General features: G+C 52.9%; 1 protein-coding gene across 1 annotated transcript in view; it reads right to left on the bottom strand.

The window, feature by feature from the left end:
* The window catches only part of CSMD2 (CUB and Sushi multiple domains 2), a 575,735-nt gene that overhangs the window by 248,605 nt on the left and 310,953 nt on the right, over positions 1–16,177 (bottom strand). Inside the window, exons 11-12 of the mRNA XM_074376903.1 lie at positions 9,458–9,561; positions 6,127–6,239 (exon numbers count right to left, since the gene is read on the bottom strand). Of these exons, the coding sequence (XP_074233004.1) occupies positions 6,127–6,239; positions 9,458–9,561 (217 nt within the window). The remainder of the gene's footprint in view (positions 1–6,126; positions 6,240–9,457; positions 9,562–16,177) is intronic.

The raw sequence follows: 16,177 nt of genomic DNA, 5'->3' as shown, positions 1-16,177 counted from the left end.
CTAATCTCTAGCTCCTAGCTTCTGAGGAAGCTTGAAGGATATCGTGGAAACTCAGTGACCATCTTAGGAACATGCCTGGTGCTATTCCTGGCTGAAGTTGGAAAATTTGGGCCTCTGAGCTTATGGAAATAAAACAGGAAGAGGCAGAGGTTCTGGAAATTGCAGACCAGAGGCTGACAATGGCCACGTGTTTGACATTCTGGTAGGAGGAAAGGCAGGGGACGACAAGGAGGGAAGCTGGGATGCCGGGCTGCTGCCCCGTTTCAAGCCCAGCCCCACGGCCATCTCTTCCAGGAGGCTCTGCTGCGCCACCGCCAGAGTTCAGTTCTGGAGAGGGCGAGGGAAACACCGCCTGCAGAGGGCTAGTCTTGGCCGTCTTCTCCCTATGTGCTCTCAAACTGTGTTCCGCGGAGGTCTTAGCTTCAATCCCAAGCACATGTCAGCCAGAATTTCAAGTCAGCCCGTTCTCTCCCTCAGGGGATGTATGACCAACTCCTTTCCATCCTTCAAGCAAGTCTCAGTTTCAGACACCAGCTGCTCCAGGGAGCCTTCCCTGATGCCCTCAAGTAAGGTCAGCTTCCCCTCCTGGATAGTTCCCCGTCTTCTCCCACTTCCTGGGCTCCAGTGACGACAGACTAGGACTTGGATGCAGGCATAGATTATCTTGTAATCTTATAAGAAACGAAGACCAGAAGGGATGGGACCCCTGGCTGTGAGGAGCTGATGCGGGCTCTTCATGGTCTCCCCAAACCGTCTCTCTCATCCTTATCTCTTCTCATCATCATATTGAACTTCTAACTAAATTATTCTCTGGAGTAAGTAAATAAATAATTGTCCGAGGGGGCTCGGAGCGAGAGAGAGAGGGTCATGTAGCCCCTTGGAGCCTGAACACTGTCTGCAACACATAATAGGAGCCTGGACAATGCTGAATACACAGGTGACCTAATTTCAACCCAAGTCCCCAGACTACTGGGCATCCTCCCTGCATGATCTCCACCAACCTGCTCCTCCATGTCTCCAGGGTCAGGTCCCAGCTCCTTCCTCCCCTGGGCCGGCCTCCTAGATTTAGCATTTGGCGGCCAGATTCCAGGCTCCAAGTTAGGAAGTGAGGAGACTCCCAGATTGATGCTAAAACTTGTTAGCAAGTTGTATGTAATTTTATAATGTTTCTGGTAAGTGCTAATTGCCTGTTCCTTAAATATTTCTTGTTCTACTGGGAAGCAGAGCGATTGCAACTATGAATGCAGTTCCTACAGCTGGCTGCCCTCGTGGAGGGGGCCTGAGTTTCTAGGCTCCGAGTACTCAGATATTGACGGAGTGGGAGCGCCTCCCCAACACCGACCTGGGACTGGGACAAGTAGAACCAGAAGAATTTCTGGGAAAGAAATTCCTCAAATTTTCCCACGCAGGGGTTCACCCTTTTAATAAAGGGGAGGGCTGATTCTGCAGTGTCACCTGCCTGCCCCAAGGAAATTCTCTGGACCTGAACTGGAGCAGAGGGGATGCTGGTAATGGTGAGGCCAGGTATGCCTGGTGGGGGGGGTCTCTGCCCTCAAATGCCTTCTGCCACTGGTGGAACATATGCATCCCAGGCACCCTCCCATCCCTGAGCCAAGACGCCTGTCCTGTAGGGAATCCCCCAGGAGCTGGGGTAGGAGGAGGGCTAAGACAGGGGTGGGGGTGGTTGTGAAGCTTTGGGCCATGAGAGCAGTTGGAAGAAGAGCTGAAAGACCAGGGAAGCAGGGGAGGGAAGCAGGCTTTTCACTGAGTGTTGACTAAATGCCAGGTCCCATGCTGGGGGCTCCACTGCACAGATTCCTCACAAGACCCCTGTGAGGTGAGTGTTTATCTGCCCCTCTTCACAGATGAGAGAACTCAGGCTCAAGGATGCTGAGGGGCTGGCTGAAGATCACACACAGAGCCAATGGCAGAACTCAGTTAGAAATTGGTCCTGTCTGACCCTAAAGCCCCTGGCGATGGTAGAGAATGTGGGCTCTTGGCACCTGAGTGCTGGGAGGTAGAAAAGTGAAACAAAGGGGGTTGAGAGGGTATGAAGAAAGGGTGCCTGACTGTGCCTGTGTAAAACATCATTACAATTTAAGCACGTGTTGTGTCCCAGGCATTGGGCCAGGTCCTGCAGGACTGGCTAGATTAATAAACTGTAATCCTGCCTAGAATGGGTTTACAGGAGCCCAAATTTGGCTTGGAGGGCCTTGGATGTCACGTGAACGTGCTTTATCCTGAAAGCAACGAGAAGGTGTCATTAAAGTTTTTTTTTAAGGAGGTGGGAACTGTGCCAGATCTGGATTCTAGGAAGATCTCTGCTGTAGGAGGCAGATGGGTGGGGCTGGGAGAGAGGCCTGGAGTCTGGGGTGCCGGGTAGGAGGGCTGTGCTGTCACTTGAGTGAGATGTGACGAGGGCCTCAGCCACGGAGGTGAACGAGGAGCTGGGCCACTGCAGAGGGAGAAGTGACAGGATCTGGGGACCAAGTCAGAAGTGGGAGAGAGAGGAGGTGGAGGTGGAGATGAGGCCAAGTGATGGCGTGGACAGTGGTGCTGTTCATCAAGACGGGGATGTGGGCACAGGGGGCCTGGGGGTGGGAGGGCAGGTGGAGAGGGAGAGCTTGGTCTGGGATGGTTTTAATAGACTGAATGTTTGTGTTTCCCCAAACTCACATGTTGAAGTCCTAACTCCCAATTGGCTATATTAGGAGAGGGGGCCTCTAGGGAAGTAATAAAGTTAAACAAGTTCACAAGGGTGGGGCCCTGGTCTGATAGGATTAGTGTCCTTACAAGAAGGGGCAGCAGAGAATGTGGGCTCTTTTCCTCCCTCCACATGCACACACGGAGGAAAGATCCGGAGGTCACCAGTGTTCAGGTTGAGATTGAAGCTATAGGGTAGATGTGATCAATGGTGGAAGGTTCTAGAAAAAGAGGATGAAAACCGAGGATAGAGCCTGAGAAGTGCCTGCCCTGAGGGGGCAGTGGGGAACCACACGGGAGCTGTGAGGGGCACCAGAGAGGTGGAGGAGACCCAGGATGCTGCAGGGGAAGGGAACCCAGAGCAGATGGGATGGGACATGGTCACAACAGGACCCCAGGGAACTCGGTTAATCCTCATTTTCCACAGAAGACGGTGCCTTGTCAGATGGAGGTGTGAGATCGATGGGGTCACCCCTCCAGCAAAAGGTCAAAAGTGGAAGGGACAGGAAGGGAAAGGCAGGCTCCTCCTGACACAGTCCTTCCCAGGCTCTTCTTCCTGCGGGACCAGGTGTGAACCCTCCTGCGTGGCCCTCGGAGACTGGGGTCTGCCTTCTGCCACTTCCGCACCCTCCACTGTGGCCACATGAACCATCTCTCCCAGCCAGTCTGGGGACAGAGGGTGAGGCAGGGACCGAGGACCAGCAGGGAGCCACGTGTTCCCAGCAGAGAGAGATGCACTCTGGAGGGAGACCACGGAACTTCAGCAGCCCCCAGGGGAAGGTACCCCTGTGCTAGGAGCCTTCTGTGATCTCATTTCATAACACTTCATAACAACGCTGGACGCCTGGCATTATTGCCTCCATTTCATGAGTGGGGAAACTGCGGCTCAGAGAGGCTGGATGACTTGCCTAAGGTCACACTGTTGAGAGCACTGAATAAGATGAAGCGGTACTTTGTAGTGCTTAGGTACAAATCCACTCTTAAAAGAAGGCTTATACGAAGAGGAGAAGAGATGGAGGCAGGGTCGGAGCCCTCCCTGCTAGGCATCCCCTATCCCTCCACCTTGGTGGTCCCCGAAGGGACCCCAAGTCTTTGCCTGACACTGCTTAAAAACCCTGAGACCACGAACACGTGGCTTCTGGCACGGAATAGGCTCCCGACAAATGGCACGTCCCTTCCATTTTCCATGAATTCACACCAAACAAGTCTAATTCTTCTTTCCCAGATAACAAGCCTTCCAATATTTGGATATAGCTCTCAAGTCTCCCCTGAGTCTGCTTTCTCCTGGATGAATAAACATCCAGAGGGCTGTTAACCTTTCTCATTGGGCTTGACTTAAGCCGTCTCCTTATCCGTCTCAAGCTGAGTTCCCCACGTGTATGCCCACTTCTCTGATGCCTGATCAGAAAGGACTAAAGCACCACTCCCTCCCTGGGATAAGTTCTAGTAGCTAATTTTTTGAACCCTCAAATAGGACTGGATATTTAGTCCTACTTCCTCTTATCCTAGTAGTTTAACCAATTGCCCTACCTCGTCGAGATCCTTCTGCTGTTTGCTGACTGCTGTAACTGCCATCCATTTCAAGCTCATATTACCTTTGTCTTAGCCAAGCCATTGAGAAAAATCGCCTTGCAATTTGCAACGCTTAATCTTCACGTTCTTTATCTAAACTTACTCTTCACAGCAGCCCTGTGACCGATGGCATGTTACCTCCATTTCACAGATGAGGAAGCAGAGCCCTAGAGAGGCTCCCGGGCCTGCCATGGAGCTAGAAAGTGACAGAATGAGCATTTGAACTCAGCACCTGTCACCCAACAGGGGTTCTCGGTCTGCTGTTCTGTCTCCCTTAGACGTATGCTTTCTATTCTTAGAGCAGCACATCCGTCATCCTGACCCCAGTGGGCATCAGGGTTTGACAATGTGACCGCAGGAAATAGGAGCTAGCCTGCTGTTACAGATTGAATCGTGTTCCCCCAAAAGATGTGCTGAGACCTAACCCCTGGTACCTGTGCATGTGACCTTATTTGGAAATCAGGATCTTTGCAGAAGTAATTGACTTAAGATGAGGTCACACTGAAGCAGGGCAGGCCCTTCATCCAATATGACTGGTGTCCTTATAAGAAGAGGAGAGAGTGACATGCAGGGACGTGTGTGACCACAGAGGAAGAGAACAGAATGATCTCCAGCTACCAGGGAAGGACTGCTGGGCGGCGCCAGAAGCTAGGGAGGAGCAAGGAACACTTCCACCCAGAGTCTCAGAGGGAGCTTGACCCTGCTGACACCCTGAGTTCAGACTTCTAGCCTCCAGAACTGGGAGAGAATAAATTTCTGTTGTTGAAGCCATCCAGATTGTGGTACTGTGTTAGGGTGGCCCTATGAGACAAATATACCTCCTGTGCACCCAGTTTGGTGATCAAGCATGGGTCCTGGTACAGGAAGCGCCCTTGGTCCCCTGGGGGTGTGAGGCACACGTGGTGGAATACGAGTCCTTCAGAGTCGCTCCCCCTGAATAGTGCAGTGTAGGATGGCTGGGTCTCTGAGTGGGGTGGGGAAGGACACCCTCTCTCCCCCTCCACTGCTTCCTGTCTCTCTAGTAGCCACCTTGCCATTTTAAGGACTTAAAGCTCACTCTCTTGATAAAGGCTTTCCCGATGCTCCGGAGAGGAGGACCGCCCCTCCACTGAGCCCCCACTGGCTCTGTTTGCTGCAACTGTCTTGTTTTAGTAACTGCTCGTTTGTTTCCCCCTCTGAGAGCGCAGACCCCTGGCGGCCAGGGCCTAGGTGTGACGCGCCTGTTCCTCCGGTGCTGGCCTAGGGGCTGACACCTACAGGGGCCTTAGCAACTGCCTGGGGGGCGGCTTCCGCCCCGCTTTCTGTGGGGTCTGCACCAGCAGTCACTGGCCAGCAGGAGGCTTGGCGGTGTTCGGAAGGGTGATGGCGACGGCATCTCTTAATGCCTGTTCCCACCAAGAGATGAAGGTCAGCCTTGTCTGTATCCGCCTCAGGTCGCCAGTGGTGTGTGACTGTCCCTGACCCTGGGGACACGGTCACTCATCATCATGACACCCAAATAGGGTAGCTTGGGAAGCTACTGTCTCCAGTCTAAAGATTTTTAAAAAATAAGCAAGGTTCAGAAAGTTTATGGGGACTTTCGAAGGTCTACACAAGCCAGGTCCGAATTGGGGGTGGAGCTGATGTGTGTGCCTGGTGCTATGTGCCCTGCATCTTAAGTGATTTCTCCCGGATAAGCCTCCAAACAGCCCAGGAGACCCACTGGACAAAGAAGGAGGCTGGGACTCAGAGAAGTCGAACCAGGTGCCTACAGGGAGAAATCCAGCACAGGGCAGAACCAGGATTTGAACCCAGGGCTTGCTAACTCCAAACCCAGTCCCCCAAGTTCATGGGCTCCCCAACAGCAGTTACCTTCGTAAGAAGCCTTGAATCCCAGGGAGCTGCCACTGCTGTCAGTCTGGAAGAGGAGCCACATTTGATGGTGGGTGCTGACAATGAGATCTGGGACCGATGTACCTGTCAGGCTGTCAGGAGAGAGAGATTTAGAGGCATGCACCCACCATGGTATCCCAACAGAATGCCTGTCTGACCAACAACAGCTAAAGGAATAGGAGCCAGGCCCACCTGGGCAAGTTCGGCCCCACAGTGTCCCTGGCATCAAGCCCAGCAGCTCGTGCTCCCGTGCTGGGCGTCTCAGCACCTCACCCTTCGGCCACAGGCAGAGTTAGTTGCATCTCAGCCGCGGCTCCCTAGCCTGGGCTCAGGAGAGAGACGTGCATCCTCACTTGCTCAGGGGAGGGACAGCTGGAGCCAGATCTAATCAAGGGGGTGTCTACACTCCTGCAACCTCTCATCTCTTGTGTGAGCTGTGTGGCAGAAAAGACAGACAGAAACCCATTTCCCCAGTGGGAACCCAGCCACTCCTTTAAACGAGACATCTCCTTCCCTTCCAGGATGAGAAGCGAGGCTTAAAGCAGAGCTGCCACCCTGGGGCCACATTCTTTCTGAAGAAGAGAGTTAAAGTATGGAGAGGATTCTGATTCAGTTCACATTCACCAGGCACCTACCCAAGTGAGACCATTTCCCTTCCATTGTCTCATTTAATGTCCCCAAGAGCCCAGTGAGGTAGGGGTTGTGTTAGCCCCACTGTACAGATGAGAAGGCAGAGGTGCAGAACGGGCAGTGGCTTTCCCAAGGTCAACCTGCTGGAGAGTAGCAGAGCCAGTCCCTAGACTGGGGTCTCCAGAAGAAACGTGGCTTCCGTTGTCTGCTGAGACCAGACAAATTGCCAAGCACATATGGGTGAGGCGGGTTGTGGAGGGTTGGATGGATGAATGGGCCCTAATCTCTGCTCCCCTCTGGGGTCTCACAGCCTGAGGCGGGCTGCTGAGTTGGCTGCAGAGAGATGAGTACACCCTGAGTGCTGTGGGTGCAGAGCTGGGACAGACCGCCTGGGACACCGCAGTCTGGCCCATGTGACATCCCTGGGCTGGGGGCCCTGACGTTCTGTAATGAGTAAGGATTGACTCCAGGGAGGTGGTGAGCAAGGAAGAAGATCAAGATCTCTGCTTGTCCTCTGTGTGACCTCATTATGACAACAAAGGAGCCCAACTATTTTGCATGTGTTTCCGTAAAGTTTTGAGATTGACCTTGCCCTAAAGAGACCTGAGGGTGGTGGGAAAGGCCCTGGGCTGCTAGGGAACTTCTTGGGAGGTCACTCATACTAGACTGGTCCAGAGACCTGGGTACCAGCCCTGGGTCTGCCATTCCTTTGCTGTGGGACATTGGGCAAGTGGTTGGGCCTCTCAGAGATTTTTCATTTCATGTTAAATGAGGGGGTTGAATTGTATGACCCCCTCAGAGTCTTTGCAGATCTACTGTTTCAAGGTCATCTCTATGACAGTGCTCAGTGGGCATGGGAGGAGACAGAGTGGGATCCCGGCCTCTTGGGCACAGGGAGCTGATGTATCATATGGTCAGCACACGGAGGCAGGTGAGTGACGGGGCTGCACCAAGAGGAGGGGTGGGGCTGGGTGTGATGGATAATTTCTGTGTCAACTTGATTGGGCCATAACGTGCCCAGATATCTGGCCAAACATTATCCCGGATGTTTCTGGGAGGGTGTCTTGGGATGAGATTAACATTTAAATTGGAAGACTGAGTCAAAGAGATCACCCGCCCCAGTAAGGGTGGGCCTTATCCAATCAGTTGAAGAACCGAACAGAACAAAAGGCTGACACTCTCTCAAGTAAAAGAGAATTCTTCCTGCTTGCCTGACTTCCAGCTGGAACATTGTTTTTTTGTTTTCTGTTTGTTTTTTTTTTCCTACTGCCTGAACTTGAACTGAAACACCAGCCCTTCCTGAGTCTTGAGCCTGCCAGACTTTGCTCTAGAACTACATTCCCAGCTCTCCTGGGTCCCCAGCTTGCTGACTCAGCCTGTGGACCTTGGGACTTGTCAGTCTCCATTATGCAAGCCAATTCCTTATAAGAAATATCCTGGTTCTGTTTCTTTGGGGAACCCTGATCAGTGCAGTGAGAGTAGGGAGTAGGAAGATGCCCTTCAGGCTGACACTCCATTCCTTGCTCTTGAGATCCCAAGTCCCAGTCATGTCACCTGACATGGTGGGTGACATCATTCAACTGCCCCAAAAGGATCTTTCCCAGGTAGGTGTGGGGAAGGTACAGGAAGAACTCAGAACAGAACAGCTCCTGGACCAGCCAGCTAATACTGAATAGCCATTTCTCATTCAGCATCAAAACCAGAAGGCGTTAGCCTGGTTGGGAGGGGGCATGGCACGGGACGCCGTCCTTAACTGAAATCAAAAGACATGAATGCACATGCTGGTTCTGCTGCCAACCATCTTTGCACCCTTTGGGCCTCAGTTTCTCTACCTATTAAATGGGGATAACAGCACCTTCCTCACAGGGCTGCTGTGAGGACGGAATGAGATAATGGATGTGAAAGTTCCATCCCATGTAGTAGGTGCCCAGCGTGTGAGAACTGTCCCCTCCGTCTTGGCAGGGGAGGCGGACGAGGTCAGGCCTGTCTGTCTCTCTGACACAGGGCCACACACACAGAACAGGAGCATTTTCCTGCTTTCATGTCAGGCTAATTGTGGTGGGCAAAGGAGGGGCCAAATGTACCCCAAAGACCGAGGCCCAGTGTACTGGAACCTCAGGACAGCCTGGCACTATCCTCTCTCTTAACTTGACCCCGTCATGCCAAACTTTCTGGGCTCAGAAAATGTGGCCACTAGGTCTACTCAGTCCCAATTCCCTGAGGACATCCAAGTCTCAGACTGGGAAGCCAGCAAGACATTTCCACCATCTCTGGCTCAAGGCAGACCACCACAGATGCATGTGGCCTTGAAGAAAACTCCTGGGTGCCAGAAGCAGGGTCTACAAAGAAGCAGACAGCCATGTGGAACGTTCTAGATCCGTGTGACAAACCTCTATTTCCCCTGCTCCCTAAGGGGCCGCGCACTCTGTACACTTTCCCTGCGAATTCCTAGTGAGAATCTGGCTCTGTGCTCTGTTTTCCTTGGTGGAGGTAGAGAGAGACAAGAGGGGTTGTTGCTGAAATCAGGAGTGTGGCAGGACACTTGTCCTTGTCACAGCATGGTGGCAGGGGGTGGCGCTGGGTAGAGGGGACCAGGCAGGACTTGGCAAGCCCACCCCACCGCCCCCAGCCCAGGCACAGGTGCTTCAGCCCTTCCCACCACGTGCTCCACTTCACTTACATGTAGAGAACGGTTTTCTGGTCCCCGTCCTGCCCGCCATCCCCGACTGTCAGGGTGTCATAGCCCCTCTCCAAGTCAAACTCCTCGAAGGCAAGCTTGATCACCTAGGGAGGGAGCAGGTGTTAGGGAGCAGCAGGGACTGCTGGGAGTGACGTCCACAGCCGTGAGGACAGCGAGAAGTTTCCTCGTTATGTCCCTACGCCCAGAGGACCCGCGACACCACCCCACACACCCCTCAATCCAGCCTGAGCATTTCTGTGCCATCTTTCTGAGTGTGAACTTTTTCTCTCCAGGCCATGCAGTCTCTGGGGTCCCCTGATGTTTTCCAAAGACGTTCACAGCACATCTGGCCAATTCCGGGGGCTGCCATGGCAACACCAGGCACATCTGGCTGACTGGGGGATGATCAGACTCCTTCTTCATGCTCCAGGGCACAGAAATCCCCGTGGAATCGGTGGCAAACTTTCAGGCCACATGTGGAATCTCAGCTATCTGGTCCCCAGGGACCTTCAGAAGTTTCTCTCAGCTTGTCCTCTGCCTGCTTTTCTCCATCCATTTTGTTTGTTTATTTGTTCAATAAATGAATGTTCCAGAGAAGAGATTTTGACAAGATTCTTCTCTTTTAACTTGTTTTAGTCCTGCCTTCCACAATTATTTACTAAGCACTCGCCATATGCCAGCCTAGGAGGTGGGGTTTCAACAGTGAGCACCACACGGTTCCTGCCCTCGGTGCGCAGGAGAGACAGAAAAGTAAACTGATAACCACAACACCTGGTGACAGACGCCACGGCGAGGGCCTGTGGCTCCCTGGGCCCTGGTGTGGGGAGGAGGGGAGACTGTTCGTGATGTGGGTGGTGAGGATTCTGAAGGCTATGGAAGACTGTCAGGCCCAAGGAGGATGGATGCAGGCAGAGGAACGGGTCAGGTGCACAAGGCTTGAGCCGTGGCGGAGATGGAACATTCCAGAACAAGTGTTCAGTGTCTGTCAGTGCAGGTCCACGGACTGAGCACAGCTGCCAGCTGCCTCACTCTGGGGGACAACATGGTTGGGCTTTCAGCGCAGGAGGTGACTCAAGAAGGCCCAGAACTTGAGAAGTTTGCCTGGAGGGAGGTCCAGAGGATCTCACATCCCACCTGCCCCAGGGGGCTGGGGTTCAACGCGGGGTGAGGGGGTAACAGGGACACTGAGGTGTTGGAGAGGAACATCAGTCTGGCTGCTCATGTGGAAACTGATGTGGCAGAAGGGAGGACAGGGCGAGGATTTAGCAGGAGTCAGGTGAGCAGTGCGGGAGAGTGATGGGGATGGAAGAGGGAGACAGGTCCTGGATCTTTAAGTCTCTGTGACTGGATGGATGTGGGGGAATCTGGGGTGACTCGCAGGTCTCTGGTTTGGACAACTGGGTGGTGGGTGATGATGTCACTCACAAAGAAAGGACACACAGAGGAACCTCTCCTAACATCAGTCTGGCCTCTCTTTGTCCATTTCAGCCTGGTTTCGGTCTGATGAAGATCTTCAGTCTCCCAGCAGGGAGGCTGAAGGTGCTGCCTTTTCTTCTATTCTATGACCCAAGGGGTAGCGACTTCCCGTGGATGGTCTTTCCCAGTTGTGCAGGCCCCCTCTGTCCAAAACAAACAGCCCAGCAGAGCCTCACCCCAAGGTGCCTCTAGGTACCTCAAAAGGAAACTGCTGCTGTGTTTGCTCATGAGGCCGGTGCCGTGTGTGCAGGCCCCCAGCTCCCCGCTGCACGGGGCGTGGGAATCACAGTGAGGAGCCTCTCTGCAGAGGCGTGTCCGTGAGCACAGATGGATGGATAGGGAGGCGGGGGGCCACTGACTTGCGGGAGGCTAGAGGGGGCTTCCTGGAGGACATGAAGCCCAGGCTGAGTGTGGGAGATGGACCAGAGCTCAATAAATGGAGAAGAGCGGGAAAGTAATCCAGGCAGAGGGGAGAGCAGGTGCACGGCAGAAGTGTGAGGCGCGTGAATTGTCCAGAGACTCCCAGTCAATCTCGAGTTATTTCCCTGAGAGGGAAGCAGAGGGTGGTGATGTGAGAGGAGCGGGAGGAGCCAGATTAGGAGGGGCTGTCTGTCACGCTCCGGATTTGGGCTTAGTCCTAAAGGCAAGGGGCGAATCATGGAAGAGTTGTAAGTAAAAGTAGGGCGTGAGATTTTTGTTTTAGGAACAATCGCATTGACGAATGGTGGAAGACAGACCGATCCCTGGGCTGTAGAATCCTGTAGGTCAGGGAGGATGTGGGTCTGTAGCAGGCAGCGCTGAGGTCTGCTAAAGAACAGGGGATGGAGGAGTTAGGGATACTGACCTTGATTCTGAAAAGAGACACTCGGGAGGGGCAGATGCAGGAGCAGCAGTAACCCTGCCCAGCTCCAAGGGCAGAACATGGAGATAACAAGGGGCTGAGAACCAGTTCTGTGATGGTCAGAACCGTCCACAATGAAAAGATCGCATTCAGAGGTAGTGAGCACCCTGTCACCAGTGGTATGCAAGTAGAGTGAGGAAAGGATTCCTTCTTCAAGCTCTCAGACAATTTTGACAAAAATACTACACCCTGATGATAAAAATCCCACTTGGTTCTTTGCACACGTATGACAGTGGGCAACCTGCAGTGAGTGGGGAAGCCTTCCTTCTGGTTTTCCCACCGAGCAGGCAAGCTCACCTCCCATATCCCCTGAGGACCAGCGACACCATCGTGGGATCATCTGCTCAGGCTGGACGCTCCTTCCCATCTCTGACCCTCCCCGGTCCTGCCCTATGTCATCATTCCCTAGCCTGACACACAAGGAGGGGCCCTTGCACCACACAGCACGTGTGACACCTCTTTTGACGGGCTGTTCATAACTCTGGTTTGCACAGACTCCTCCCTCACCCCTGGCTCCCCTAACAATGTCTCCACATCCTTGAGTCCTGGTCCAAGCGCTTCCTGATTGTCCTTTCTCTCCTCTCCATGTCAGGACTCACCTGCCAAACTGTGACTGCTCTGTTTCCCTGGTCTTCCACTACACCATGAACTTCCTGGAGGGCTGGGGCCAGGTCTCATGGCCTCGAACCATCAGGGCCTGTCAGGGTGCCAGGCCCATGCCAGGGGCTCAGACAACATCAAACAGAAGAATGTTTTCCAAACCTTTCCTGACTCTGCAGCATGGACTGATTGCTAGGCTCTTGGACCCTCACAGAAACTATTATCTAGAATAAAGGTCGGCAAACTGTTCCTGTAAAGGGCCTGGTAGTAATTATTTGCCCCTGCGCCTTCCATATGATGTCTGATCCAACGACCCACCTTTGCTGTCATAGCGTGAATGGAGCCATGGCTACACACATCCACGTAGCACGTATGGCCATAATGCATCACACTGATACATATACACGAATGCGCGAGGCTGGGTTCCACTACAACGGAGTTTATGAAAACAAGCCACAAACTGGACTTGGCTCAGAGGTGGTAGTTTGCTGACCCCTGGTCTAGGAGGTTCTTTAAGACACTTAATCACAGTTTTGGAGCATCTTCTCTTGAGAGATTTCATCACTACAAGCGCTGACACCTACCACACACTCGACTCTGTTCTGCACACTTTACACTCGTCAGCTCACGGAAGACTCACAACCACCGCTGCCACGAATGCTTCCATTCTACAAAGGGGAAAGCCCAGCACAGAAACCTCAGGCAGCTCGCCTAAGACCACACAGCTCAGTGGTAGAACTGGGACCCCTCAGGCAGCCAGAGGCCAGGCTCTTGGCCCTCTGCTCGACTGCCTGACAGCATCCCGGTGAGGTCTCAGGTCCACAAGGGACCGTAACTTATCCTCTCAACCTTACCTAAGCTCTTTTTCTGGATCCCAGCATCTCAGGCAACACTTGCTGCATATACAATCCTGCCAGGCCAGTCGTGGATTCTGCAGATGGAGGGGTCTTGCCTTTGTGGGGAGTCAGGGTTCTGTCTGCACCTTCTCACCACCATCACCTCCTCCAGCCAGCCTTGGGGCCAAGGACGTGGGCTCACCAAGCCACCGCCAAGAAAGGGAGCAGGCGATTACCATGCCTATCATGGGAAAGCATTGCTTTGAAGGCCAGAACCCTGAGCCACAAAATGATTCTCATTGCTGTTTAGAGCAGCCATTGATGTGAGCTGCATTTTAGCGCATCTGACCCTAACATAGGAGCTAATTACACCAAGTAGACTGTGCAACATATACAACGCTGAAGCTGTGGGATGGGCCCCCAGTGCACCACATACCGGTGCTTTTTAATTTTTTTCTCTTCTCTTTGGCCTTTGTTTAAAGACAGAATCCTATAATGATTCATTAACTAACATGCAGATTAATCAAGCTGGCAAAGTGTCTTTCTGTGGCAGGAGAATAGCAGCACATGAAATAGGCATGATCAAAGAGGCACGTTTGTACACAGCTCAGACATCCAATTTGCACCCATTAGAGAAATGAGTAAACGAACTCGTCACTAGGACATAATTACTGAGCACCTGCCATGTGCCAAGCACCGAGCTAGCTGCTTCCCATAAGTTATCTCACTTGCCTGACAATTTAGAGCAGAATCTGAATGCCAAGGGCATGGTGCAGATGGTGAGTGCTGGAAGTTCTGGAAGGAGGGAGAGATGAAAGGTGTTTGCATGGAGAGGGTGGGCGGACTGGTTCCTGCAGGATGAAGGGTGTGAGCTCAGTCCAGGAGATGCTCTGAGCGGTGAACAGGGGAGCAAGGAGCAGGGAGGGCAGCGGAGGTAGGGCAGTGCGGAGAGGCGGGGGCTGGAGAGCAGCCTGGCAGGGGCTGGAGAGCAGCCCGGCTGAGTCTGCAGTTGGCTTTTGCCTGGCAGGACAGGGCAAGCAGTCTGGACTTGAGAGTGGAGATGGGTGGTGGGGTGGGGCTATAACTCAGCCTAGAGAGACGGCTGGAGGCAGAGAGACCTGCTGGGAGGCTGGTGCAGGGTCCAGGGGTAGGAGGAGGGCGCAAGGGAGACCGCAGCTGTGTTCACTGCAGGGGGTGGGAGGGGAGGGAGTCCTGTAGACTGCAGCCCTCAGCACACAGCCGCCTTTCCCGAGAGCCATGGGGGGTGGGAGTGAGACCATGGAGGACGGCCACTCTGGGTTCCAGTGGACAGTCTTTGCTTCCTGAGCACTGTCCAGAATCAGCCAGAGGACAGGGACCCCAGTCTGGCCAGCCTGTGCCCAAGGTCTTGGCGAGTCTGCAGAGGATCTGACAGCTCACGGGCATATTTTGGGAAGCAGGAGTCCCAAGAGACCTAGACTGAGGCTGTTTTGTCCAGTGACTGCATTTCTACCTCCTCCTCCTAGCTGGGCTCTGGCCTCTGCTGTCCATCCTTCACTTTGTACTAAAAACCCTGTGCCCACAACCCCTTAACCCCTTACAGCAGAGGGTGGAAAACTATGGACCTTGGGCCAGATCTGGCCTGTGGCCTGTTTTTGTATGGCCCCTTGAATTAATAAGTGTTCTTACATTTTTAAAAGGTTAAAAAATAAATAATCCACTAGAAAGAAGAATGTGCAATAAAACCTCACATGGCCCTGAAAGCCTAAAATATTTATTATCTGCCTCTTTACAAAAAAAAGTTTTCCAATCTCTGGCCTAGAGCAATGGTTTTCAAACTGGGTTCCCAGGCACCCCAGGGTTCCATAAAGGTAATACAGGGGTCACCAAAAAAGGTGAGAAGAGAGCCAGAGTGGGCAGGGCCTTGCTCCAACCAAAGCAATTCCTTTTTATCTAGTTCATGTTTGGGAATTTTGTGACAGACATAGACAAGGGTTTACTCAATGTCTCTCCCACTGTTTCCCATTCTTAATAGAATGCTGGCTTTGTTTAGGGTGTGACAATGGCTAACCTCAGAGCTAAGGATATCTAAGTGACAGGATTCTGGGCAATGAGACCTGAGCTGAGGAGTCCTCAGGGCATTTTCACTGTTTTCTCCTTGCTTTCCTGGAAGACAGATGTGAGGACAGAGGTGGAGCAGCCTTCTTGTGACCATGAGGATAAGAGACACATGCAAAGGATGGCAGAGGGGAAAACAGAAGATGCTAGAGACACTGAGAGAATTACTAAACCATCCCTCCCCGGACTCTCCACTTCTGGACCTTTAGTATGTGAAGAAAATAATCTGTGTTTTGTTTAAACTTCTGTGGAGGAGTTTTTTGCAACTCCAGTCAATTACAACCCAATGACTACAGGTTTTGAAGAAAGGCTTTTGTCACCACAGAAAAGTTGACCAACTATTGAACCTCTGGATAAACTTCAGCTTCTTGGCTTGGAAACTCTAGGCTTTACATGGCCTTCCCCTGCCCCTTCCCAGCTAGGCAGAGACCCTCCACAGTCCTCTGCTCCAGGCCTACTTCCCCATTCCTCTTCAGAGCACTTCTCTCAGCTCCTGTGGGCTGACCACGGCCCCCCAGCCTCAGTTTACTAATGCTGCTGTCAGCCTGACTATTAGCTCCATGAAAGGAAGGGAACACCGTTTCCCTGGGCACGGCCTGCATGGTGACTCCTGCCTGCGTCTTGCTAAGGACCCAGGACAGGTCTGGAGAAGCGGCTCTCAGGGTAGGGAGGAGGGGAGGCTGGTGGGAGGGCTGACTGGAACCCTCAGGAGTTAAGCAGAGAGGCCTCCAGCATCTCTGAGGAAGGCTTTTGAGGAGGTTGGGAAAGAAAGCCCAAGGGCAGAGACTGAGAACTTTCAGAGGTTCTGGA

Source organism: Camelus bactrianus, chromosome 13 (genome assembly GCF_048773025.1).
Source record: "Camelus bactrianus isolate YW-2024 breed Bactrian camel chromosome 13, ASM4877302v1, whole genome shotgun sequence".
NCBI classification, from domain to species: domain Eukaryota; kingdom Metazoa; phylum Chordata; class Mammalia; order Artiodactyla; family Camelidae; genus Camelus; species Camelus bactrianus.
Note: the sequence above shows the minus strand (reverse complement) of the source record. Positions and strands in the feature narration are given on the sequence as shown.